The sequence below is a fragment of the Globicephala melas genome, chromosome X (genome assembly GCF_963455315.2).
Source record: "Globicephala melas chromosome X, mGloMel1.2, whole genome shotgun sequence".
Classification (NCBI taxonomy): Eukaryota; Metazoa; Chordata; class Mammalia; order Artiodactyla; family Delphinidae; genus Globicephala; species Globicephala melas.
Genome location: NC_083335.1, coordinates 117,696,242 through 117,722,981, shown reverse-complemented (window position 1 = coordinate 117,722,981; position 26,740 = coordinate 117,696,242). Strand labels below are relative to the sequence as shown.

The 26,740-nt window shown below is 57.5% G+C and overlaps 1 protein-coding gene across 2 annotated transcripts in view; it reads left to right on the top strand.

Annotated features, from left to right (window-relative positions):
* PPP2R3B (protein phosphatase 2 regulatory subunit B''beta) overlaps positions 1-26,740 on the top strand; it is a 53,014-nt gene that overhangs the window by 4,829 nt on the left and 21,445 nt on the right. Inside the window, exons 1-2 of one of the 2 annotated variants that reach the window (XM_060292660.1) lie at positions 11,042-11,250; positions 18,708-18,893. In XM_060292660.1, the coding sequence (XP_060148643.1) occupies positions 11,113-11,250; positions 18,708-18,893 (324 nt within the window). In that variant the 5' untranslated portion in view covers positions 11,042-11,112. Of the gene's footprint in view, positions 1-11,041; positions 11,251-18,707; positions 18,894-26,740 lie in introns of those variants that run through there. The other variant, XM_060292659.2, reaches the window with a different exon arrangement.

The following is a 26,740-nucleotide window of genomic DNA, read 5'->3' as shown; positions in this document are numbered from 1 at the left end:
CCCCGAACAGCTGAGTTTTCCAGCCCGTGAACTCTGGGTGTTTCTCCGTTTACTTACGTGCCCCATAGTTTCTCTCAGCAATGTTGTGTGCACACAGGTGTCACACCTCCTTGGTTAAATTTATTATCCATCTATTTAGATCTTTCTCTGCAGCTATTTTGTAGTTTTGGGGGTATCCAGTTAACCGTTGATTCCCTCAGGACATGTGACCATGTTCTAGGTTAGAAGTGTGTTCCTTGGAGACGCTCGTGTGTATGTGCAGATGCGTGTACACACAGCAGTCACGTGTGTTTACTTTGACGCATCCTTAGATTTTCCTGCAGATGTGTTGGAGACAGAAAGGGCCTGGAAGTCCTCGGAGCAGAAGGTCAGGATCCTGAGAGCGTTTCTGACGGGAGCCTTGAGTTTGCCCAGTGACCGTGACTTCACAGAGGGGCTGAGCTTGGCCATGTTCCATTCTGTGGATCTCTTAGTGAAGAACGATTTCTGGTTTTCGTAGTTGGCATCAACGAGAATCTTTGTGCAGGAAGGAGGGGAAATACTGAGAACTTTTTATCACTGGTCAGGAGTTTGCCACATTGAAGTGGCACGAAGCTAGACGCCCTCCGTTCTCTTCCTGATGAGTGGAACCAGGAGGTTTCTCAGGATCGTGGTGGGGTGTGTGTGAGTGCTCTTGTCCTGTCCCCTCGGGCCTCCCAAACAGGGCCCCGCGCCCGCAGCCTGCATGCGCCACCAACGGCGCCTCACTCTGGTACCCGGCGTCCACCGGGCGCTGCCTGGGCCGCCACAGACAGGGCTGCGTGAGGAGCCTGAGGGCCCTGAGATGCAGATTGGCCACAGCCCACCCCCAGCGATGGTGGGTATCGCCTCGCCCCCAAGTCCTCAGCTTCCCCAAAGCTGCCTGTGGGCCCCCCGTGGACCAGCTTCCCCAGGCCTTGTCCAGGCTGCTGGGTCGAAAGGGGCTGACTTGAGGCTCGGCCACTGGATGGCCACTGTGGCCCGGGGGGGACACTACATGGCCGAACCCAGTCCAGGGCAACACCGGTTCAGTCCTGGCTTAGTCCTGGTTCAGGAGCCGTGTTTGATTCCTTGCTCTGGGGTCCTGGTTCAACCTGGTCCATTCCTGGTTCAGGGCCCTTGTCTGGTCGGGTTCAGGAGGCCTGGTTCAGTCCTGGTTCAGAGGCTCTGGCTGAGTCTTGGTTCAGGGGCCCTGGTTCAGTGCTGGTTCAGGGGCCCTGGTTCAGTGCTGGTTCAGGGGCCCTGGTTCAGTGCTGGTTCAGGGTTCCTGGTTCAGCCCTGGTTCAGGGTTCCTGGTTCAGTTGCTTGTCCAGTCCTGGTCAGGAGTCCTGGATCAGTTTTGGTTTAGGAGCCCTGGTTCAAGTTCTGGTTCAGGAGATCTGGTTCAGGGCTCTGGTTCAGCCCTGGTTTTGGGCCCTGCTTCAGTGGTCCTGGCTGAGTCTTGTTTCAGTCCTGGTTCAGGAGGGTGCTGGAGCTAAAGCCAGGGAGTATCTCCATGGGTTCCCCATATAGCAGACCTTCAGCCTGGGTCTTTATTATCCCCAGGGCCCCACAAAGGCAGAACACGTCCATCACGTTGCCCCATGTTGGATGGGACCTTTGAATGGGGCTTGTAGGGGGGGGCAGAATCAGGGCCCTCCCCACCCCAGAGGACTCACCCACAGAGTCGCCGGTGGTGTGTGCCTGCAGGGGGAGTCCTCGTGGCGGCGCCTCAGAGCCCAGGGCCTCAGGAGCTGGGTTAGTGACTGTCTAGAGCAGAGCTGTGTACCACCCCTCACCCCTGTTTGTGACAGCATTGCCTAGGATTTGCACTTGTTTCTTTGTTTATTTTTGTTTTTACTTTACACTTGTTTCTTTGGAGCATTCATTTTCTCAGCACTCTAGGCAGTACTGTGCGGGTCTCAGGTCAGACTCAGCGGGTCTTTCAGAGCCTTGAAGGGCAGTTTGGGAACAGGTCCACAGCAGAGAGTGCTGTGGGAGCCTCTGTGAGTGTTGTGACCTGGTGACCTGCTTGGCGGAGCTGATGACATCCTTCAGGAGGGCCCTGGGGACGGATGGATGAAGAGACAGATGAGACGGTCTTTGGGACAGGTGGACCGTGGATGGGAGAGTCCTGAGGCTGGATGGATGTGTGGGTGTCCTGGGGACAGGTGGACAGGTGGAAGGGAGGCCCGTGAAAACAGTTGCTGAGCCCTTTTCCAGAATTCCAGTTTCGGGGGCAGCGGTGGTGGTGGAATTTGTGTCTCTACCCCGTTCCAGGGTCTGCTGCTGGGAACCCCTGGGAGGACCCGTGCTCGGAGCAGTGGAGGCAGTCAGTCAGTGCAGGGGATGGGGGTGCTCTGAGGAGGCACTTCGGACCCCGCAGCAGGGGCCCTGCCGTCTACACAGTCTTCACCTTGGCCCGGAAGCGGTGTCGCCGCGGGAAGCGCGGCTGGAGGGGCCGGCGCGTGTGACTGCGGCGGGAGCTGGGCCCACGTGTGCGCGTGTGCACCGCCTCCGGTCCGCGTGGTTAGGACAGGACCGGGGGTGCCAGACCGCGTCGCATCGGCTCCCTGCGGGGAAGCTGCGGAGCAGGGGCTCTGGGCGCTCGGAGCCGCTGTACTCACACCACGGGCAGGCCTGCAGGGGGGCCACGGCGGAGGCGTCCGTGCTTTCGGAAATACGTCCGTGGTGTTCCCACGTGGGAACGTTTCTGTCCGAGTGACCCTGTGCCGTTTCTGGAGTCTGTGCTTTTCAGGATTAGGTGGAAGTTGAGCTGCCGGTGCCCCGAGACCAGCTGTCAGCACAGAGCCTGGGGGGCCAGTGAGTGTGTCGGTCTGCGGCCACAGCACCACTGCTCACCCGACGGCCGCGTGCGCCACGTTTCTGGTTGTTGCAGTTGGGGGAGGGGCCCTGGCATCTGGGGTGGAGACCAGGGCTGCCCCCGCCACCCCCTGCCCCGCAGACAGTCGTCCACCCCGCCGTGCGCACAGCACCGAGGCCGAGGTCTGCTCGGGAGGCCCGCTGACCGGTCCCTTCACGATGTCACCTCCTTGCCCCGGGCTGCAGTGTCCTGACAGCACAGAGCCAGCAGACCCTGTGGTGGGTCAGAGGTCAGACCCCACTGTCATGGCTCCCTGTTTGCCTGCTCTTAACAGCGTGGTTAGGCTCGGGTGTCCAGGAAGGCGCAGTCCCACAGGAAGCCTGTCCACGCAAACGTGTTCCAGGGGTACGTTTGTGTGCTGAAGAACACTTCGTATCCCCACACGGGCTGTTGGTACGAACGTGTGTGTAATTAGACCGGGATGAAAGGAGGAGGTTTCGGGAGCGGCGTGGATCAGTCTTCTGGGCAGAGTTCGCGTTTCAGGGGCCGGGTGCGACCGTTCTGGGTCCCCACCAGGGGAAGGCGGCAGGGTCCCCGTGGATGCTCCCCCACACCTGCCGGGGCCAGAGTGGTGGTTGTCTCGCATGGCGGGGGTCGGGGACAGCATTTGGGCCTGGGAACTGCTCCCGGGCTGTGCTGCGTGTCCTGCCAGCCTGACCACCCACCGTGCACCTCTTCATCCCCTGGAGCCACCTGCTTCCCGCTTCCCGACTGTCTGCGCTGCAGCCCCGGGGCGGTGATGCGGGGTCTTCCCTGCTCCTTGCCTCTTGCAGGTGCCCCATCAGTGGTCCCGGAAGAAGGAAGCACCTTTGCAAGGCCGTGCTGGAAGGGAGAGTGAGGACGCGTGGTGCACGGGTCCCTGAGGATCCCCGGGGCCCCAGGAGAAGGGACGCAGGGGGGCCCTGGAGGACGCTTGCTGGGGAGGATGGCGGAGCTCTGGGGGTGGCACCAGCACTCAGCTGGGCACCCGGGCGGGGGTCGGGGCAACGGAACGGGGCTCCTCAGGATACAGAGGACAGGGGCTGAGGGGAGGGTCCGGGGGCTCACGAGGAGGTGGGTGCAGGGTCTCCAGGAGGACGTGGGTGCAGCGTCTCCATGAGGAGGTGGGGGGCAGCTGCTGGTCCTTGGACTTGCGGGGCTGCCTGTGGCAGACAGGGGTCCTCTCAGGCCTGCAGCTGCAGGGCTCTGTTGGCGCCCTGGGTGGAGGTCCTGGACCTCCACCTCTATCTGCGTCTCCCTGGCTGTGACATGGGCTTCTCCGGCTGCCACAGAGCGGCTGGGAAGTGCCATTCCCCATGTGTCATCCGCGTCTCCGCTGTGAAGCGGGGTGGCCTGGCGTCGGTAGCGTCCTGTGCTGAAGGGTGCTGCAGCTCACCGGGCTGTGCAGAGGTGCGACAGACTGTCCAGGGCGGTGCTGTAGTGTCCCTCTGGCTGGCCGAGAGTGGATGGCTTAGTTTTGGAGATGCGGTGCCTTCCCATTTAGGGTTCCAAGGACGTTAATAGTTGTGCACAAACCCTCCCCCGCCTTAGCCACCCCCTGAGGCAGCCAGGGCTCTCAGCAACGTCCATGCAGTCCGAGGTCTCCTCTGCAACTGCAGGCAGACTTTTACCAGCTGCGTTCTCGTGTGCTTCATCCCATAAAGCTCACCGAGTTCAAGCGCGTGCGTCTGCACCTCCTCTCCTTGCTGAGCCCTGCTCCCTGAGCGGGGGTGCCTCGTGTTGTGTCTGCTGGGCCCTGGGCCTGTCCCGGGCTTTGAGCTCACGGGTACTCGTGCTGAGCACATTCGCCTGTGAGTCCTCGTGAGGACCGTGTCTCCACGCACCTTAGGGACAGGCCTAAGGAGGGATCGCTGGCTTTATGGCACCTGTGCATTTTGCTGTTTAAGAGCCCGTCAAATTGCCTTCCCAAGGGGCTGCGCGGTGGCTGTTCCCGCCCCATCCTGACCAGCCCTGGCTATCGCCAGGCCCCTGACCTGCCCCGCTCTGGAATGTGGGCCTCTGGGGGCACCTCTGCGGCTTTATCTGCGTTTCCCTGGTGACGGTGATGTTGGGCTTTTTTGCTGAAGTGTCCATTCAGAGCCTCTACCATTTTCCCCACTGGGTCGTTGGTTTTCTCATTCGGTTGGTAAGTCCTGTGTGTATGCTGGATGCAACTCCTTTATCATGTACAGGATCTGCAAATTGTCTTCCTAGTGAATGACTTCTCTTATGTTCCATTTCTTCTACCTCTTTTATCAAGATATAATTGACATGCAGCACTTCATAAGTTTGTGTACAGCGTAATATTTAGACTCATGTAATCGTGAGATGCTGACCACGATAAGTATAGTTCGTTATCTCGTATAGATACAACATTAAAGATATATTAAAAAAAGATACCTTTTCTTTTGTTGTGCTGAGAACTCCTAGGAGTTACTCTTAACACCTCCCATATGTAGCAGTGCTAATTATTTTTACCATGTTGTGCATTGCATCCCTAGTACACATGTGTCCCCTAACTGGAAGTTTGTATCTTTTGACCTCCTCATTCAATTCCCTCCTCACACCCGCACTTCCTCTAGTAAGGAACCTGATCTCTTTTGCTATGAGTGTTTGTTTTGAAGTATGATTGACCTATAAAACTACGCTCTTGTTCTACAAGATAGTGATTTGGTATTTCTATACATTTCAATGAATCTAGTAATGATATGTCGCCGTACAAAGATGTTACATAGGGGCTTCCCTGGTGGCGCAGTGGTTGAGAGTCCGCCTGCCGATGCAGGGGACACGGGTTCGTGCCCCGGTCCGGGAGGATCCCACATGCCGTGGAGCGGCTGGGCCCGTGAGCCATGGCCGCTGAGCCTGCGCGTCCGGAGCCTGTGCTCCGCAACGGGAGAGGCCACAACAGTGAGCTGCCCGCGTACCGCAAAAAAAAAAAAGGAAAAAAAAAAAAAAAGCTGTTACATAATTACTGTTTCCCACACTGTACATTTATACCCCTGACTCGTTTATTTTGCAGCTGGAAGTCTGTGTCTCAGTCTCCTGCACCTTCTCTTATATTCTTATTAGTGTTTTCTGAAGCAGAAAATTTTTAAATTTTGACGAGGTCCAATTGATTACTTATTTGATGTTCCCAGAAGTATAGTCCATAATCTAAACAATCTTTGTCATACCCTGGGGCAGATAGGTGTTCTCCTGTGTCTTCTCTAGAACTTTTCCCAATTTCGCTTCTATGCTTGGACTTACGGTCTTGTTCAGGTTAATTTCTATGTGTGGTCTGAGGTAAGTTTCGAAGCGTGCTTTTTTGTACGTGATTACTCAATTGCTGCGGCGTCGCTTTCTGAAATGATTTCCCATTGAATTGTGCCGGCGCCTTTGCCGGAAGTCCCGTGTCCGCAGGTGTCTGGGTTGGTTCCTGGACCTTCTGTCCCGCGCCTGTGAGCACCTGTGTGCGCACTGCAGGTCGCCCGTGTTCTGGTGAGCTGAAACCAGCACCCTGCCCGCCCCGGTGCACGACTGTTGGGATGGCTTTTCTGGGTGCTTTTTGCTTCCGTAGACTTTTAGAATCATGGTGCCAAGTTCTACACAAAAAGGCCACGTGGTCTGCAGACCCTGTGGGGCAGTGGCCGCCCGGCAGTGCGGGTCACCCGCCATGGAGGCTCTCGTCCTTGTCCGCAGGGTTTCTGGCTGGGAGGGCGGGTCTTACGGTGCCTCCCCTAGACGAGTCGCTGGGGCGTTTGTTCCTTGTGGTGCTGCTGGGAGTGGAACTGTCTTCCCGTCACCTCCGCATGCCGACTTCCGACAGCCGTGCACTTGAGTCCCCACCCTGTGATGTCGCTGACCCGCTGATCAGTTCTGCGGTCAGTAGATGCTCGAGGACTCTGCACCAGGGTCGTGCTGGCGTGAGGGACAGCTGTCCCGCGTCACCCCTCCCGGCCGGCGTGCCTGGGACTTTCCTTCCTGCCCGACACTTCAGCTGGGGTCTCGGGGCCTGGTCAGGGGTCAGCGCTGAGAGCGGAGGTGCTCGATTTGTCCCGGCTCAGCCAGAAAGCATCCCGTCTTCCTCAGGATGACATAGATACAGGTGTTTTCATAACGCCCTTCGCAGGTTGAGGAAGGTACCCTGTATGTTTAGTTGGTTGGGAACTGTTAACGTGAATGGGTGTTGAATCTTGTCCAATTCTTTATGATCACGTGATGTTTTCTCACTTGATCTGTGGGTGTTAACCAGCCTTGCTTCCTTGGATGAATCCACTGATCCCAGCTGATGATCTCGCACGTTGCTGGGCTCTGAGGGCTCCCATGTTGTGAGGTCAGTGTGTCTGTGGTCGGGGGACACCCGTCTCCCGTCTTCTGTGTGATGTCCTTGGCGGTGGTGTCAGGGGGATGCCGGCCTCCCAAGAGGAGCTGGCAGTGGTTACCCCTTGCTCTGTTTTCTGTAAGGGTGTTCAATATCGGTATCATTTCTTCCTAAAAATGCTCTGTAGGATCTAGGCAGGGGGTGAATCTGGTCTCCGTTCCTCTTTTGTCTGGAAGCATACCTCCCTGGGTGTCGAGTCCCAGACCACAGCCCATTTGAACAAACGTCAGCTCCTTTCCGTCCTACAGACTACACGCTGTCGTCACAGAGCAGCGTAGAGATCAGCGTTGTCAGACAAGTCCAGAAACTTAAGAGCAGACTTCCAGAAAACTCCTTTGCCAGAGGGGAAGCACCATGAGCTGTCTGAGATCGCTCAGACCGCACGAGGAGGCTGGCACTAACTCGTCTCTAGCCGCCGCCGTCTGGGGGCCTCGTGTGCACGTGGCCTGGCCGCCTCTGGGCCTTTCAGGAGCCGGGGCAGGAGATGGGCCAGTGCTGAGGTGACTCTGTAGCCGGGTTGCAGAGCTGATTGTCGGGAATCGTTATTTTATCTGCATCGACGATAAATTGTGGACAGTACATCGCGTCTTAGTTTTCCTGGCCAGCTTTTGGCTCCGAGCTCAGAGAATCATGGGATGAGCAACATGGGGAGGGGGTGCTGGTGGCAGGGATCAGCTGTTCTCTGCTGTCTCGGGGACTTCAGGCCTCCGCGGAGACCCGGGGCCTCAGGGGTGCCCGTGGCCTGCTGCCAGCCCCAGGGTCTGCACCGCCGGCGTTGGGCGCCGTCCATACCGGGCGTGGCTGAGAGGAGTTTTCACAGGTGTTTTGCCAGCGAGGGGCCGCCCCCGGCCCCCATGGCTCTTTCTGTTCCTCGTGACAGTGTCTCCAGCCTGGCTGGTGGCTCAGGTTCCGGAGCACCAGGGCCTGGGCTGAAGGAGGGGAAAGAGAGCCGGTGATGCTGTGTCTGCACGTGCCGAGCGCCCGCGTGGTTCTAGACGCTGCCTCGGTGGGTGTGCTGCTCTCAGAGCAGTGGCCGCGGGGGGCAGATGTTCCCCGTCTGTGGAGCGGCCCGGAGCCGCCAGTCCTGCGCGGGGTCAGCTGCCTACCTGAGCCAGGCCCACTCCACCCCGTGGCCTGCGGCCTGCTTCCTCACCTGCTCCCTCTGTCCGGGGCTGTCCTGCAGGTGAGCCCTTGCTCTGGGGCAGAAACGTTACTGAAGGTTGCTGGGGGCCTCAGTCTCCCTCTCTCCTGAGCTACATTTGAGCGTTGGAGGAGCTATGGATTTTTCCCCAGTTTACCTAGAAGTGAAGAAATGAGTAAAATATTCCTTTTTTCTACTTGGATTAAATTTCTGGTTTGTAGCCAAATTGTAACCTACACATGAGGGGTCTTGGGGACTCTCTCGGTGTCGGTTTCATGCCCCCTCAGCACTGCAGTTGACGCACGTGTACCAGCATCGCTACAGAAACTTAAACAGAAAAGTTGAGAGCTGACTTGGAAAGGTAGAGTCTGTATAGTCGGGAGGCCCTGCGGGCAGGGCCTGCCCAGGTGTGTAGTTCCTGTGCTGCCCCACCTGCCCTTGTGCTCATCTCTCACGCTCAGTGCAGCAGCGCCGAGCTTTGCTGTGAAAACTCACCCCTGGGCTTAGCAGCCCCTGTGTTCTCGGCAGTCTGTGTTCCCCAGTCTGTGCCGGCACGGGACCTGCGGCCATCCCGTGGGCTGGTTGGCCAGGGCCAGGCACAGGGACAAGCCCAGGTCTGGGGCAGGACACATGCTCTGCCTTCCCCTGGGAGGAGCAGCATAGAAGGGGCCCCCAGTGGAGGACCTGGACAGTTTTTCAAGCTACAGGAGGAGTACCTCTTCCCTGGGGTTTGCAGGGGAGGGGGAACGAGAGTGAGCCTGCAGGTGTGGCTGTTCGTGGCAGAGACGTAGCGCGGAGTGACAGGGCTGCGCCTGGGTCCGGAAATCTCCCTGAGCCACTGATGACCCGCTGCCGACACCGTGAAATCAGAAGTTTGTCCTGAACCTGGTCCCTGCCTGGGGCGTGGTATTGGGGGCCTTCCTGCGTGTTGTGTCCAGGTCTGGACAGGGCAGAACTTAGGCCCTGTGGCCCTACACCAGCTAGGCTGGTTCTGTGGCCACGTTGCGGGGCATACACTGCCCCGTCTGCGTGTCTGGAGAACCAGAGGGGTCGCCAGCCAACCTCTGAATCTTTGAGGATGTTCTGGGAATGGGAAGAAGGACAAAATAGGGTAAAGAGATGGGAAAGAGGCAGAGGGGAAGGACAGGAGAGAGGGCAGCCCCCTGAACAGGAGTTTGAAGAGGAATTTGGGGCGGGGTGTTGGTGCAAATGAAAGAGGAAGCGGGTCTGAGAGGCTGCAGCCCTGTGATCCCAGCTAGGGGACACGCCGGGAAGGGCAGATCCCAGCTAGGGTTAGGACAGAATATGGACACAGTAAGAAGTCAATGTTGGGGAGGGACATGAACAGGCCGGGCCCAGGGGACTCCAGGGCAGGGACCCCGCGCTGCATGATGCTGTAATGGCAGGCCGGGCCCAGGGGGCTCCAGGGCAGCGACCCTGCGCTGTGTGATGCTGTAATGGTGGACACACGTCACTGTGCGTTTGTCCAGACCCACAGAATGTGCACCACCACGATGTGCCCTAGGGGGAACCGTGGACGTCTGTTCATAGCAGCATATCAGTATGGGGTCATCCTGTGTGCTCATCGCTGTAACAGATGCAGCACCCAGTGCGGGGTGCTTGTGACAGGGAACCTGGGCTCCGCAGGGGAAGCACACGGGAGCTCTGTGCTTTCTGCCGAGCGTCTCTGTAAAACAGAAGCCACCCTCCCCCCAAGAAAGTCCATTAGGAAGACGAGGAGGAAGGTGGGTGGGTGAAGTGCCTTTCGACCCCAGAGGTCATCTCCCCAACATCTTTGTCTGGGGCAGAGGGAAGGGCACAGGGAAGGTCAGCTTTGGCCGGAGCAGGCGTTCCTGGGGTCCTGGGATTTCAGGGCTGGGACATGCAGGCCTGATCTAGACGGTATGTGGGGGAAAAGACCACCCAGAGGGGGGGCCTGGCTCTGCTGCTGGTTCATCCTCGTGTCAGGGGCTGAGTCGCGTGCTCTCATCGCTCACGTGACACGACAGTATGCATCGTCTGTGTCGTATTCCACACCACTCACACCATCTATGTCATCTGCGTTCCACTACACCCTACACAGCCGTGTACGACAGGGCGAGAGCAGTAAGACCCTGAATTCCACCCCAACCCCGAGTTTAAACAAAGGCCGTCAGAGCATCCTCTGCCGGTTAGGTGTATCTTCTCAACTCCTGAAGGGCTGGTGGGTGCCCCCTTCGTTTGGGGCCGTTTTCCCGACGTACCAGCTCTTGGGCCGCACGTGGGCTGTTGGGCGGGCGCGGCCGGGACGCCGGCCGCGGGCTCTGTAGCAGGGTCCGCTTAGTCCTGGACAGGCTGCCCTTGTCCGGAGAGAAGGCCCACCCTCCCAGGAGCCGGCAGGAGGCGTCTCCAGGTCCGCTGCCCTTGCCGGCCTGCCTACAGGCTGAGCTGAGGGAGGCTCTCGGCGGGAGAGCAGCTCCGCGCGCAGCAGGCCAGCTCGGGGCGGGCGTCCAGCGCTCCGTCCAGCACCACGGAGCACAGCCCGGGCCACGGGAGGGGCCGCGCGTCCGCCACGCCTCCCCTGCCCCCGCCGCGTGCGCCCGCCCGGCCCCGACTGAGGAATGCGCGCGCCCGAGGCCCGGCCCCCAGAGCGCCGGCCAGCGACGCATGGAGCGCGCTGAGCCCGGCCGCCCGGACCACCCCGACCCCGCCGGCCCCGGCCAGCCGCAGCTCCAGTCCCGCGAACGCGCCCGGCCCGGGCCCCGGCGGCCCATGCGAGCCGACATGCGGCTCCGGGACCTGTCCCTGCGCCAGGACCCCGACCTGCGGCAGGAGCTGGCCTCGCTGGCCCGCGGCTGCGACTTCGTGCTGCCCTCCCGCTTCAAGAAGAGGCTCAAGGCCTTCCAGCAGGTGCGGCGGGCGGGTCCGCTGCGTCCGCGGGCCCCTCGCCCCTCTGGCGAGGTCGGGGTGGGGGGCTGCCTGGGCTCGGGGGGCTCCACCTGCGCCCATGCGCGGCTCCCCTGGAACAGCGCCCGTGCGCGCAGAGAGCAGGTGTGCCCGTGCAGTTTGTCAGGGAAAGCGCTGTGAAGGGAGCCGCCGGCATCTCTTTTCCTGGAGTTCTAGCAGCGGATACCACGGGCGCGGCGCGGGGCAACGTCGTGGTGCGTCTTGCGCGAGGCGGGGAGGTGTCGACCTCGGGCAGTAGGAGGCTTCGGGACTCGACCCTCCGCAGGTGCGCAGCGAGCCTCCCCGTGTCGTTGGAGCGTGTGGCGCCCTGGGTAATGACAGCGCAGCGCTGTTGGAAAGGAGAGCGCGGTTTGCCGCGAGCGCCTGTGTTGTTTTAAGGGCTTTATCGCAGGCACGTACCAGCCGGAGCGCCCTTCTCCGCGGCTTCAGTGACGACTCGGCTTGTAAACATCACGGTGCTTCTCCTCAGCGCGCACAGAAGCAAACCCCGTGTCTGTGCCTCGTGTGTGCTTTGTAAATTCGTGTAAGGGGACCATGGAGTTGAAAAGCCATGGCCACCTGGGACCTTCCGGCAAGTGGAGGTTCTGCTGCCTCACGGATATTCGGCACATTAATCACTTGTATTTTCGCCCAGGCGAGGAGTGAAAGGTCATCTCGTGGCCAAAAAAAAAATCACATCGAATCAAGCCAGGCTGTTTGGGGTGGGAAAAAAGACCTGCTTTTTGCTGGTAGTGTAACTGGATTTTTTTCCTGGGATCATGTCTCAACTTTTACAGGGCTTCTGGTACTTTTCTGTCTGACCTCTATCCTTCAACTTGTGAAATTCTGTCTGCAAGTGGCTGATGCATGTGTGTTTGTTGCTTGTGGAGAAGGAAAGTCTGTTTAGAATCTGAACGTGGAGACCTTAAAGTGGACTCAGCTAAGGGTGATCTTCTTCAGAGAGGAGGTCTGAGGTTTGCTGGTTACCGTTTGTGTGCGTGGCGCACACATGGTGCACACAGGCTGCGCCGGGGTGTTCCCTGGATTGGGGAGCCCTTCCCTCTCCCCCCATGGCGGCTGTGACTTGATCTTGGTTGGGGGGGGGGTCCTGGCTCCACGCAGAACTGTTCATGAAAGCCTGGTTGTTCCAGGATGGCTGTTGGTCTTACAGAATCACTTTTTGGGATACGCGATTCACGGTTGCCTTTAAGAGGTAGAAGTTTCACCTTACAGCAGATGTGTTCCCGTGACGTTTCCCACAAACGTCCGCACGCACTGCGTGGAGTGAGTGCTTCTTGGGGCGGGCATCGGGGGAGTGTCCGGGAGGAGAGTTTTCCTGGCTCCCTTCGCCCCTTGGTGTTTGAATGTGGACTCGGTGCAGAGCCGTGGGTGGTCGGCAGACCTCAGGGCATGGGGAGATCGGGGGAGGGTGGAAGGAGATGGTGGGGGGCGTGGGGAGATGATGGGGCGGAGGGCAGCTGGGGAAGGTGTGGGGAGGAGGGCATGTGGAGATGGGGGTGTGGCCGGAGAGGATGGCCTGAGGGAGGTGGGGTTGGCCTTGTGGGCAGACGGGGACTGTGGAGGGATGAGGGGGTGCTTCGTACATGCCGGCCCTGCTGCCAGCTTGGGGCGTCCGCGCTGGTTTCGGGGCCAAGGGAAGGTGTGCAGCGAGGCTGTGTCATGCGTGGGAGGCTGTCCTGCCCCTGCGGCCTGTGTCCGCCTGCCTGCCCTGCCTGTGGCGCCCGCGCCTTGCGCGCTCTGAGCAGCCCCAAGGCCCCCAGGTCATCCACTGCGACGTCCCTCAGACCTCGTCACAAGCCCTCAAGGGCCCGCTATGGCCGTGCTGCCCACCCTGTCCAAGCCGGGTCCTGACGCTCCGTCCCCCGGCGCTTGACTCTCGGGCTCTGCACACGCTCTCCTCCGCTGTCACCGTGCTCTGGTCCCGCTCACGCCCGTCCAGCTGCCCCGTGGGGTCCTTCAGGTGGATGCACGGGGCACCAAGAACCCAGCGCAGCCGCCCCCGGGGGACAGTGCTGGGTGTTGACCTGATCTCTCCTCCACACGGCGACAGCCTGGCCTGGGGACTCTGACCGTCTCAGACACCGCGCGGGGTCACAGCCCCGCGCAGGGTGGGCCCTGAGTACCCCCTTGACCCATGCTCCCAGGACCCAGGGGTCGGACGTGGGCTCCCGGGTCCCTGAGCCCACGGATGTGACCCCTCACGCCGCCCCCCCGTCCCGTCCATGCCCCCAGCCCTGCCTTCCGGCCCTGTGGGGCCCCAGCGTCCTCTGGCCGGGGGTGCAGACCCAGCCGACGTCTCAGGACCCTGCCTCGTGGACGTGGAGCCCCGGCCTGTCCCCTCACGGCAGCCGCCCTGCTCAGCCCAGCTCCTCGTGGGTCTGAGACTTGGCTCTCCAGCCACCTTTTCTCCCCTGGAAACCTCCGTGGCTCATGTGGCCTCTCGACGCCGGTCCCTCTCCTGTGGTGGCTAGAGGACTTATGAACAAACCCACGCGCAGGGCCAGCCGTTCTCATCTTTGTGTTGGCGCCTCTGCTTTAAACTTTCACATTTGGACTCTTGCTGTCCATCCAGCGGGCCCTTGGCAGGTCTAGCCGGGGAGCCTGCCGCCAGCCGGTGGGGAGGGGCCCTGGGGTCGGAGGAGAAGCAGCTCCGGCCTGCAGGGCCTCCCAGCCCAGCGGTGGACTCTGGTGGGCGCCATGCCCGCCTGTGTCCCTGCGCCGCCCGCCGGGCTTGGCCGCTGCCCCTGGGTCTCGGCTCGGATGGGGCCGGCCCGCTGGATGCTGCCCCCGGGCTGTGCCGCACTTGCCCTGCATCCTGCCCTGGCAGAGTCGGAGCCACGGTCGTTTCCGCCACCCCAGCTAGTGCGTCTGCCCGACGGGGCGCTGGCCGTGCGAGACTGCGTTTAGAGAAGGCTGGCCTGGGCGCTTGCTTGTGCGGGCCCACCTCCCGGGGCCCCTGCCGCTGCGCAGGGATGGCCGTGCTTTCCCATGAGGCCGAGTTTTCAGCCCGCCTGTGTTCTGGGGGCCCCGGGCGTCTCCGTGATGTCTGGAATCGTGATGAGTCAGGCAGCGCTGGTGTCCGTGCGGGCGACAGAAATAGCTCTTTGCGAGCAGGTGTCATCTTGACCGGTGCCTGGGTGACAGCCGGGAGGCGGGCGTCAGGCGTGTCGCTGGGAGGGAAGCTGCCCTGCTCCGGGAGCCGAGTGCCCCACCTGCTGTGTTGGCTTCTGAGAGGCTTCAGCCCTGCTTGAGAATCCTCCCTGTGTGTCTGTCTGTCTCACACACACACACACACACACAAACACACATACACACACACACGTATTTGTGCCACGTCCACTTTCATTGTGGACGTCCAGCCTGGACGCAGGTAGCTCAGGAAACAGCCCCCGTGGTCCCCTCCGGCTCTGCTAAGGCCTGTTTGGGGCCTGGAGGTGGCCGGCTCCCAACAGCGCCCTGTGTGCTGGAAAAGAACGTGTGTCCCGCAGCTGTGCCGGCCGCGCTCTATTTATGTCCCAGAGATTACACTGTAAATCTCTCGTGTCCGTGCCCAGCTGTTTGTTTTTCCGTCATCCGGTGGTCCGTCAGGGGTGGCGGGGGAGCGGGCCTGGCCTGCCTCTGTGCCGCGTCCCTGCATTTCCCCAGCACCTTGGCTTGGTGGGCGCCGAGGCTGTGCTGGGGCAGCGGTCAGCTCCGGGTCGGCAGAGCTTCCCGTGATGGACGCCCAGTGTGGTGTCCTGACCATGTCTGTCACATCCAGAGTTTCTACCCTATCTGGGCATGAATCTGACGATGCCAGCCTTCTTTTTGTCACTGTTGGCTGCTATATCTTTTTCCACTTGTTAAAAGTTTTCCACTTCTGTGTCCTTGTATCTTACACGTGTTTCCTGTAAGTCAGTCTTACTTTCTTTTTTCCGTCTGATCTTTGTTTTTTAATTGGAACATTTCATCCATTTACATTTATAAGGACTATTAATCCATTCTGATTTATTTTCACGGTCTTATTTATGTTTCTTTTTATGCTCTCCTTTCCCTCTTTTTTATCTTTCCCTCGCCGGAGCACTTAATACTAGCTTACTGCTCATCTTACAAGGTCAGTGACTTCGTTTCTTTAGGTACAGAGTGAGTATCTTTACCCTCCAGCTCAAAACCTTCAAACCCTTCACTGCCGGCAGCCTCTCATTTCATGTTGTTGTCCTGAGAGAGTCTTTAAAGAGAGGTAAAGCAATATTCTCATTACCGATGTACGTGGAGGGCGTGTGCGTGGATTTACCCATGTAGGCACCATGTTCCTTGCCCTTCGTCCCATCCTGCAATTCAGACCTTCCATTTGGGAGCGCGTGGCTTCCTGCCTGAGCCCAGTTCTCCTGGGAGGGGCCTACGAGGTGACCGTGGGGCAGGCGCCACGGAGCTGGTGACGTGGGGAGAGCTCCCTGCTCTCAGGAGGCGAGGCTCCACTCCGCCGTGTCCTTGGCGGCTTCATTTCCCTTCGCTTCCCGGTGGCTGGTGAGGGCGGCGTCCCCATCCTGACAGCGGAGAAAATAGCGCGTGTTGTTGAGCGGCACCTTGTCTGTATGTGTCTGCGGCCGTGGCTTGGCAGGTGGGGTGCCTGCCCTGGGACCAGCCGGCCCAGCTGCTTCGGCGGTGGGCGATGGTGGCACCCGGCGCTGAGTGCCGCCGCGCCGCGGAGGATGCCAGAGGCGTCAGTGCAAGCCAGCAGCCCTTTCCACACGCGTGAGCCATGAGCTGCTACAGGTGACAGCCCAGGACATGGGGCCTGCGCTCCATCCTGCCCTCCAAACACAGGCGAGGAAAACTGAACCCGCCCAGAGGAGGGAAACCGGAGGAAACATTCCCCAGGTGAAGCCTGGGCGTCCCCAGGTGACGCGTGAACCCTCGAATCTCTCCGTCCTCGGGACCGGCGCTGGGTCTTGCTTCCCTTGCGGCTGTTCTTTGCCGCCGTAGGTGGGCATCACAGCCCAGCAGCTCTGCCCCGAAACCAAATCCCAGAGCCAGGACGTCCTAGGGCTGGGAGGAGGGGGTCAGCCTCTGTCCCTGGGCGCCGACAGGGCCGAGTCTGAATGGAACGTTAGGCGTCCCGCGGCCCCTCCCGGGGCAGGGGCTCCTCCGGGGCCTGTCCTCCCGCCTCCTGCCGTCTCCCCACCCCATCCCCGTGCTGTCGCTGCCCCAGCCCGTGGCCATGCCGGTCCTCAGGGCGGCCTGCTGCGCCTCTCCTTCCCCTCCGGGCGCCTCCCATCTCCCGCTCGCCCCTCAGGACTGAGCCAAGTCTGAACGCAGCCCCTCAGGATTGTGTTGGCCCCGTGGTGATCACAGAGCTCGTCGCCCAGTGTCCCCAGGCTGCCACACGGACCTGGTACAGCCGACTCATGACGGCTCCACCTCCTCTTGGTACGGTCACTGTCCCGTGCAAGGTCGCCAAGCACTGAACAGCTGCCTCCTCAGCTGGGGCCTCAGGAAACACAGGAGACGTGGGGCATCCGCGACGTGACAGAAGGGGACGCGGGACATCCCCTATGTGGCTGACGGGACAGGGGACGTCCCGAGGTGTGACCGAGGGGACGCGGGATGTCCCTGGTGTGACCGAGGGGTCGCGGGACGTCCCGAGGTGTGACCCAGGGGACGCGGGAGGTCCCTTATGTGACTGAGGGGACGCGGGATGTCCCTGATGTGACCGAGGGGTCGCGGGAGGTCCCGAGGTGTGACTGAGGGGACACAGGAGGTCCCTGATGTGACCGAGGGGTCGTGGGACAGCCCGAGGTGTGACCGAGGGGACGCGGGAGGTCCCTGATGTGACCGAGGGGTCGCGGGAAGTCCCGAGGTGTGACTGAGGGGGATGCCTGCTGTCTCCTGCTGTGTTGCGGGTGGAGAAGCGGCCTGAGTTGCAGGCTGTAGGAGTGACTTCCGCTCACAACGTTAGAATCAGTGCACAGCGTGACTCCTGAGGGCCGTGTGCTGTGTCTCGGCTGCAGGTTGGTGGCGGGGCCCCTGGTGCTTGTGGGCGTGGAGCTGTGCTGTGTGAGCCTGGTTGGGGCAGCTGGGACGGGGGCACCCCGCCGTGAGCACACCGCCACCGCGCCCCGTCCTTGGCTGTGCGGGCCTGGCTGCCCGGCCCAACCCCCTGGACGTAACCACCCCTGGAGGGGCGGTGCTACCTGTGAGCCCCTCTCCTGCGTTTGCCTTCCATCTGCTTTTCCACGTGTGTCTCTGGATGCCCAGGGGCCGTGGGCTCCGTGTGTCCCTAGTGCCCTGGGTGCGCTGAGTTTCCCAGACCTCGTTGGCGGGCGTACCCCTCGCCATCCCCTCTCTGGAACACCTGGTCACTCCCCGTCCCCCGCCGGTCCCATGGCCTGAGGCCTTGGGTGCTCATCCCTCGCTCCAGCGCTTCCCACCAGGACCCTGGGCTCTTTCTGCTGCGTCACGGTGTGTCCTCGTGTCCCCAACCACAGGGAATCTGGGGTGTGTCCAGGAGGTGGGCCGTGGGCTGGACTGTGCTTCCCTGTCCCTGCCCATCAGGGATGCCCGGATGCGTGAGTCTCCATGGGCATTACAGGCCGTGACTCGGGGCAGCTGTTTCTGGCACCTAGGAGGCCTTCCCGGGTCAGCGCAGAGGCACACTGCACATCCTGCAGGGGGACAGTGCCCCACAGTCCAGGGACAGCAAGCTTCACCGCGTGCAGCCACCCTCCCGGCCTCCCCAGAGCTGCCCAGTCCCAGCGCGTCCACTCCCAGCAGGTGCTTCCTGAGTGGTTCCACTGACTGGTCCCGTCTACTCAGGGGCATTGGCGAACGCAACCCTCCTTTGCATGCGTGGTGCACGCTTCTGACCTGTGACTGCACCGAGCTCACGGGTCACCCCGTCGGCCACCGGGCAGACATCCTGACACTGCCGTTTGGAAGGCGCGGTGTGGCTCCAGGATGGCTTCCGGGCGCTCCCTGTGCCAGGATGCTGAGCCCTCGGGGCTGTGGTGCTTTCTGAGGGCCGTGCCCAGCCACGGCGCTGGCCTCACATCCCGTCCACAGGGAAGGGCGGTGTGGGGACAGGCGGTTCCAGGCGCGAGACGCAAACGAGGGGACAGCCCGCCTGTGCCGACCTTGGCCTCCCGGGAGGGCAGGAGGGCAGGTTCTCTCAGCAGCCGTCCTTGTCCTGAGGGGTCACACCCGAGGCAGGATCGGGGAAGCAGGGCCGTGTGTGTGGCGCTCCGCCACGGGCCCGTCACCTCCCGTGTCTGCAGTCAGCCCGGTGATGGTCTGGGCGTTCTGTCCACAGTCGGGTTCGCTGGGCTCCGGGCAGCCGCTCTGGTCCAGCCCGCCTCTGCTCAGTACGCACCGGCGGGAAGCAGGTGCTCACCGTGCTGGGTCCTCACTGCTCTCTCTCTCAGGTCCAGACGAGGAAGGAACAGCCCCTGCCGCCCGCTGCCAGCCTGAGCATCCCCACGTTCTACTTCCCCCGAGGCCGCCCGCAGGACGCGGTGAACGTAGACGCCATCATCGCCAAGATCGAGAGGACTTTCGCCCAGTTCCCGCACGAGAGGGCCACCATGGGGGACATGGGCAGAGTGGCCAAGGTGGGTGTATGCGCGTGGGGACGTGGCCCGCGGTCCCCCTGCGGTCGTGGCCTCACACTGCCTGACATTCCCTGGGGCCTGAGGTTCTCTGTTAGTCCAGCGGTTTGGACTTGGTGATCCTACCACAGGAGCTGAGGCCCGACCCCCGGCCTCGGAATCGGGATCCCACAAGCCACACGGCACTGAAAAAAAAAAAAAAAAGGCAAAGCAGGGCAATAAGAAAGAATAAAAACTAAAATAAAATTCGAAAAATAAAAATATTGTAAAATTAAAAATAAAACAACAACAACAAGGCAAAACAGAACCACGACAGCAGAAAAAAGAAAAAAGGGGCTGGAAGAGGCCTGAGGGGCGGGGCTTAGGCCCAGCACAGCGGGAGGGGCCCTGGAGGGCTGAGGGGTAGGCCCAGGACCCCCGGCAGGCTCGCCAGGGCGGGGGAGACGCCGGCCACGCTCCCCTCTGACCCCCTGATCCCCCTCCCATGTGGGAACCCCTCCCCTCCCCGCCCCGAGGGTGCTGGTCCCATCCCACCTCCACTTTTCCTCCCCTCCTCCTTCCCCTCCACCTCCTGCCCAGGTGCTTGGGGATCCCTCCCTTCCCTTTAGATGTCTGAGGCCCCACCGGCACCTGGCCGGCGCCCCGTTGTGAGGAGACGCGAACTCCGCCTCTTCCTGTGCGCCGTCTGGACCCCTCCTCCTCCAGGGTGTTTACTGCCCCCTCTTTAACTCGTGTCTGTTAGGATGAAGCGGTCTGTTCCGTTGTCTGTCCCTTCAGGGGAATTCTCTTGGTCTGTTAACTGCGAGTGGTTTCTCTGCTTCTTGTACTTAACGTTTCTCTTACTCTGTGAGTTTAGGAGAAACAATTACGTGTTGTAGTCTTGGGAGGCTATTTTATGTGGGACTCTGCCCCGTAATATTTTGGGCACAAGGGCAGCTTTTAGTTTGCATGCTTGCCACCTCTTTCCTCAGCGTGTGCTTGCTGTTACCCCCGTAATAGGGGTGGGCAGGGGCCGGCAGCCCGTGCGCACTCCCGGGGCCCCTACCATCAGGGGCAGTGATGGACGCTTGCTGACAGGTCTCTCCGCAGGGGCGGTGGCCCGCGCGCGCTCCCAAGGCCCTCGCCGGGCAGGGACAGTGATTAGCACCTGCTCGCCGGTCTCTTAGGCACAGTGGCAGCCGGCCTGCTCCCAGGATGGCAGGGGCAGTGATTGTTGCCTGCTCCCGCATCTCTCGCAGCAGCGGTGGCTCACGCCCACCCCGGGGCTCGTGTAGGCGGTGTGCTGTTGCCTGAGAGCGTGCGCGCTTGGGGAGAGAAGCTTCTTCAGTGGTCCCGCCGTTCCCCTTGCACATCCCCCAACAATCGTGCCTTGCCTCTCTGGGGGGACCCAGGCTTCTTCCACGTACACCCTCCATGGCCACACTCCAGCCCCTTCAGGATGTCTCCACGCAGCCAACCCCCGTCCTCTCCCCGGGTCTGACCTCTGAAGCCCAAGCTTCAGCACCCAGCCCCCACCCGCCCCAGTGGACGGGTGTCTCAGTCTGGGGAGCACAGGGCAGCAGTGACCACCGTATGTGCAGGTCACTGTCTGCGTTGCCTTTCTCAGACCTGTTGTTGTGCTCTCTCTGAGGCCCTGAAGCTCCCCCTTGGTCCACGCTGATCTCCCTGCCGGCGAGGGCACTCTCCAGGGTGCAGGAACCTTTCCTCTTCCACAGCTCCCTCCCTGGGGCCCAGGTCCTGTCCCCATTCCTTTCTCTCTCTCTCTTTTTCTCTTCTTTGTTTTGCCCTGCCTGGTTCCGTGGAGATTTTCTTGCCCTTTCTGAAGTCTGAGGTCTCCTGCCAGCGTGCAGTAGGCGTCCGGTGAGAGCTGTTCCGCACGCAGGTGGGTTGTTCTTGTATTTGTGGGAGGATGTGAGTTCCATGTCCTCCTCTTCCTCCGCCGTGATCGCTTTCCTCCACATTTTCCTCTTTGAGTTTTAATTTCCTTTAATGTTACTGCTTTATTAAGGGTTTTAATTTCTGGGATCACTTTTGGTCATTTATGCTTTTTTCTAAAACAATCGTTGGCATGATTATAAATGTATTATCTAAAGCTTTTCCTTATCTTCTCGTATGATTCTTTTAAAATTTTTGTTTTCTTTTGGAGTATAGTTGATATACAATGTTGTGTTAGTTTCAGGTGTACAGCAAAGTGATTCACTTATACATATATCTATTTCTATTTCAGAATTTTTTTCCCACTTAGGTTATTACACGATATTGAGTAGAGTACCCTGTGCTATACAGTAGGTCCTTGTTGATTATCTGTCTTGTATGTAGTAGGGTGTATATGTTAACTCCAGACCCCTATTTTATCCCTCCCCGTTGCCTTTCCCCTTTGGTGCCATAAGTTTGCTTTCTAAGTTTGTGAGTCTGTTTCTGTTTTGTTAATAAGTTCATTTGTATCATTTTTTTAGATTCCACATATAAGTGATATCGTATGATATTTGTCTTTCTCTGTCTGACTTAGTTCACTTAGTATGGTCATCTCTAGGCCCATCCATGTTGCTGCAAATGGCATGATTTCATTCTCTTTGATGGCTGAGTCATATTCCATTGTACGTATGTGCCACATCTTCTTTATCCGTTCACCTGTTGATGGACATTTAGGTTGCTTCCATGTCTTGGCTATTGTAAATAGTGCTGTAACGAACATTGGGGTGCGTTTATCTTTTCAAATTATGGTTTTCTTTGGATATATGCCCTGGAGTGGGTTAGCTGGATCACTTGGCAACTCTGTTTTTAGGTTTCTGAGGAACCTCCATACTCTTCTCCACGGTGGCTGCACCAACTTACATTCCCACCGGCAGTGTAGGAGGGTTCCCTTTTCTCCACACCCTCCCCAGCATTTATTGCTTGTACATTTTTTAACAGTTGCCATTCTGACCAGTGTGAGGTGATACCTCATTGTAGTTTTGATTTACATTTCTCTGATAGTTAGCAGTGTTGAGCATCTTTTCATGTGCTTTTTGGCCATTTGTATGTCTTCTATGGAGAAGTGTCTATTTAGATCTTCTGCCCAGTTTTCAGTTGGCTTGTTTTCTTTCATACTGAGCTGCATGAGCTGTTTGTATATTTTGGAGATAAATCCTTTGTCAGTTGCTTCGTTTGCAAATGTTTTCTCCCACTCTGTGTGTTGTCTTTTTGTTTTGATGATTTCCTTTGCTATGCAAAAGCTTGTAAGTTTAATTAGGTCCCATTTGTTTATTTTTGTTTTTATTTTCATTACACTGGGAGCTAGGTTCAAAAAGATACTGCTGTGATTTATGTCAGAGTGTCTGTCTTTGTTTTCCTGTAAGAGTTTTATAATATCCAGTCTTACATTTAGGTCTTTAATCCATTTTGAGGTTTTTTTGTGTACGGTATTACACAGTGTTCTAATTTCTTTCTTTTACATGTAGCTGTCCAACTTTCCCAGCACCACTTATTGAAGAGACTGTCTTTTCTCCATTGTATATTCTTGCCTCCTTTGTCGTAGGTTAATTGACCATAGGTGCATGGGTTTATCTCTGGGCTTTCTATCCTGTTCCGTTGAATGTTTTTATGCCAGAACCATACTGTTATGATTACTGTAGCTTTGTAGTGTAGTCCAAAGCCAGGGAGCCTGATTACTCCAGCTCTGTTTTTCTTCTCAAGATTGCTTTGGTTATTTGGGGGTCTTTGTGTTTCCATATAAATTAAATTTTTTTTTCTTCTAGTTCTATGAAAAATGCCATTGGTAAATTGCTAGGGTTTGCATTGAATCTGAGATTGCCTTGGGTAGTATATTCATTTTGGCAGTATTGATTCTTTCAATCCAAGAACATCAAGTCTGCACATTTGACCCTTTGTCTTCGTAGGGTTATTTATCTCAGATTCCTTTTGACTAGTCATGCTAGAGGTTAACTTATATTTTTTCAGATAAGATCTATCAACTTCATTGAGTACTTTAATTTTTTGTTCATCTCCTTCATGAACCTCTGCTTTCATTTTTGTTACTTTCTTACATTTTTTCTGTTGTCACTTCTTTCCAGCTTCTTGAATTGAACAATTATTTTTCAGTCAGCTTTATTGAGATATAATGGACACAGAGTAACACTCCCCAGTTCTAAGTATACAGTTTGACAGAATTTGATAAAAGTTCACCCCTGTGGATCCACATCACTGGCAAGGTAGGGAACGCTAATCCCCCAGGGACGTCCCTTGGCCTCCTTGATCAGTGGGTTGGGCCAGAGGGCGTGGCTTGGGCATCTGCCCACCCCTGTGGTGGTGCCGTGTACAGGGATCATGGGTGCAGGACCCTGCTTTGCTCCTGGCACCGCAGAAGTGACAGTTAGGTTCTGACTTTTTTGTGTCTTGTTCATAATTTGCCCAGCTGCACGTGTGTGCAGTTATTTTTAGTCCCTTGTAGTTTCTTTGTATCTGTTGCTGGAGGAGATGTTTGTCCATGTGCAAGCCCTGCAGCAAAGCGTCCCAGGTCCTGGCCTACCTCACCGTCACTCCCTGGCCCTATGGTGCTGTTGTTTTGCCTTTTCTAGAATTTCACGTGAATGGGATCATGTGGTGGTTGTCTTGGGTTCTTCTGGCTCTTTCACCCAGCCTAATCGTCGATGTTCGTCCTTAGCATTTACTGCTAAGTAGCATTCTGTGCACACGTCCCTCGGTGTATCTGTTTACTGGTGGATGAAAGGTTGTTCCCAGTTTTGTCTCATGAATAAAACTGTTGTCTGTACACGGGATTTGTGCGACACCTTTGCAAGTTCTCTGAGGTGAGACATGCTGCAGAGTTGAATTGCTTGGTCATCTGGTGACTCTATCTTTAATTTTATAAGAAGCTGTAAAACCGTCTTCCAGCGTGACTGTCCGCTATGTGTGTCCAGCCAGCAGTGTGTGAGACGCCAGTTGCTCCGTAAGCTGCCAGCACTTGGTGTTGATGCTTCTTAGCTGTAGCCGAGCTGGTGCCTGTGCAGAGGTCGCTTACTGTGGCTTCGTGTCTCATTTCCCTAATGATGATGTTCAATCCCTGGTTATGTATTTGTTTCTCATCAGCATCTTTTTCTTTTTTTGGCAGCTCTCTTGAGGTATAACTGATGTGAGGTAAACAGTAGATGTTTACTGTGTACATTTAGTGAGCTTTGATGTGTGTGAATCCCTGTGAAACCATGCAGACAGTCGAGATGAGAAGCATTTCCAGCGTCCCCCAAAATTGGCTTCTTTCCAGTCCATCCTGGCCCAGCCCCAGGCCCCCACTGGTCTACTTTCTGTCACTGTGGATTAGAGTTTCCTAGAACTTCATGTAAATAGAAGTAGGTACTTATTTTTTTTAATTGTGGTAAAATTCACATAAAAGTCTGTCAGCACGTTAGCCATTCTAAAATCTAAAATTTAGGGGCCCTTATTACATACACAGTGTTGCACGACCCTTACCGCTGTCTAGTTACAGAGCACTCTCATCACCCCAAAAGACGCTCTGGGCCCCTTGGCATCACTGCGTTCCCCCTCCCCCAGCCCCTGACACCGCTCCTCTGCTTCTTGTCTCTGTGGATTTGCCTGTTCTAAAGCTTTCATATTAATGGAACCAATACACGAATTGTCCTGTGTCTGGCTTCTTTCCTTTACTTGGCGTCATGTCCTCAAGGTCCATCCACGTGGTCCACGTGTCAGAGCTTCACTCCTTCTCATGGCTGGGTCATATTCCATTAGGTGCTTGGACCCCGTTCTGCTTATTCACTCACCCATAGATGGGCGTTTGGGTGGTTTCCACCTTTTGGCTGTTGTGAGCAGTGCTACTGTGAACATTTGACTATGAGTGTTTGCGTGAGGCCCCGTTTTCAGTTCTTTTGGCTGGGGGGCGGCGGTGGTGTGTGTGTGTGTGTACACGTACCTAGGAGTGGAATTGCTGGGTCATGTGGTAATTCTGTGTTTGACTGACGGAGGGGCCACCCAGCTGACTTCCACGGCAGCTGCACCATCTTGCGTCCCCACCCGCACGTGTGGGTTCCCGTCTCTCCACGTCCTCTGCACGCTTGCTTTTCTCTCTCTCACTGTAGCCATTTGTCTTGGTTCAGGCTGATGTACCAAATCCTGCAGACTGGGTGGCTTATAAACAACAGAAGTTTGCTTCTCCTAGTTCTGGAGGCTGGATGTCCCAGATCAAGGTGTCAGCAGGGCTGGTTCTGGTGCGGGCTGTCCTCTGGGGTACAGAAGTTTCTTGCTGTGTCCTCACCCGCAAGAAGCGGTGAGGGAGCTCTCTGGAGTCCCTTTTCTAAGGACACTAATCCCGTTCATAGGGCACCACCTTCATGACCTCATCGCCTCCCAAAGGCTCCACCTCCTAATGCCATCACCTCGGGCGGGGGCGGGGGGGGGGGACACAAACATTCAGACCACAGCTCTATCCTATTGGGTATATGGAGATAACTTGTTTTAATTTGCACATTTCTAATGACGGACAGTACTGAGTGAGCATCTTTTAAATGTGCCCATTTGTCATTGTATGTCTTCTTTGATGACGCGCCTGTTCAGATCATTTGCCCGTTTAGAAATCTGGTGTTTTCTTACTAGTGAGTCATGTGTGCTTTGCATGCATTCTGGATCCCAGTCCTTTGTCAGAGGTACGTGCAGCAGACGCTGTCTCCCCGTGCTCGCTCGTCTTTCTGCTCTCGTAACAGTCTTTGGAATTGCAAACGTTTTTCATTTTGATTGTGTCCAGCTTTCAGATTTTTCCCCTACTTGGTTTATGCATTTGTATCCTTGATGAGAAGTGCTGGAAAATCCAAGCCAGTAGGATTTTTCTCCTGTGTTTTCTTCTAAAGGCCGATTCGGGTAACTCTTCCCTTCAGGTCTGTGCTCCACTCTGAGTTGGGTCCTGGCACATGTGGGGTAGGAGGGAAGGTGCATCTCTGCACACGGTGTCCAGTGGCCCCAGACCCACTCGTTGGGCACCTCGTCCTCCCGCTGACTTGCCTCGGCACCTTCTTCCGACGGGAATTGCCGTACGTGAGTCTGTCCCTGGACGCTCTTGGGTGTCGGTGACGGGTTGTCTGTCACAGCGGGACAGCACGGCCCCGCTGCTGTAGCTTCACTGCTGTGTTCGTTTCAGGCAGTGCCGATTTTCCTGCTTCTCTCTGCTTCTCAAGTGCTGAGACTGTTCTGGTGTCTCTGCATTCCCACGTGAACTTCAGAATCACCTTCGCACGTCTGCGCAAGAAGCCTGCTGGGATCTGGCTTGTGCTCGTCTGCGTGCGCAGGTGGGTTGGGGACAGCCGCACGTCTGCGCAAGAAGCCTGCTGGGATCCGGCTTGTGCTCGTCTGCGTGCGCAGGTGGCCTGCTGGGATCCGGCTTGTGCTCGTCTGCGTGCGCAGGTGGCCTGCTGGGATCCGGCTTGTGCTCGTCTACGTGCGCAGGTGGATTTGGGGACAGCCCACGCCTTTCCAACGTCGAGTCTGCGGGCTTATGATCCCGGCATTTCTCAGACTTCAAGTCATCGTTAATTTCTCTCAGTACCGTTTTGTCATGTTCATCTTTCATCAAACCTATGAATACTTGGGCATAACCCAGTGTTTCCTATCTTTGATGATACCGTCAGTAGCGTTATTTTACTGCAGTTTACGGCTGTTCCTTGAAGTGTACAGAAGTACTGTTGATTTTTGTGTGTTGACTTTGGACGAAACATACTCATCAAATCACTTTTTCAGGTTCCTTAGGAGTTTCTAATAGACGATCACGTCCTCCAGAGATAAAGAGGGTGTCCCCGTTTCCTCTGTAATCTGTGTGTCTTGTATCCTCTTTCCTGCCCTGTTCACTGTGCTGGCCAGGCCTCCCTGAGGAC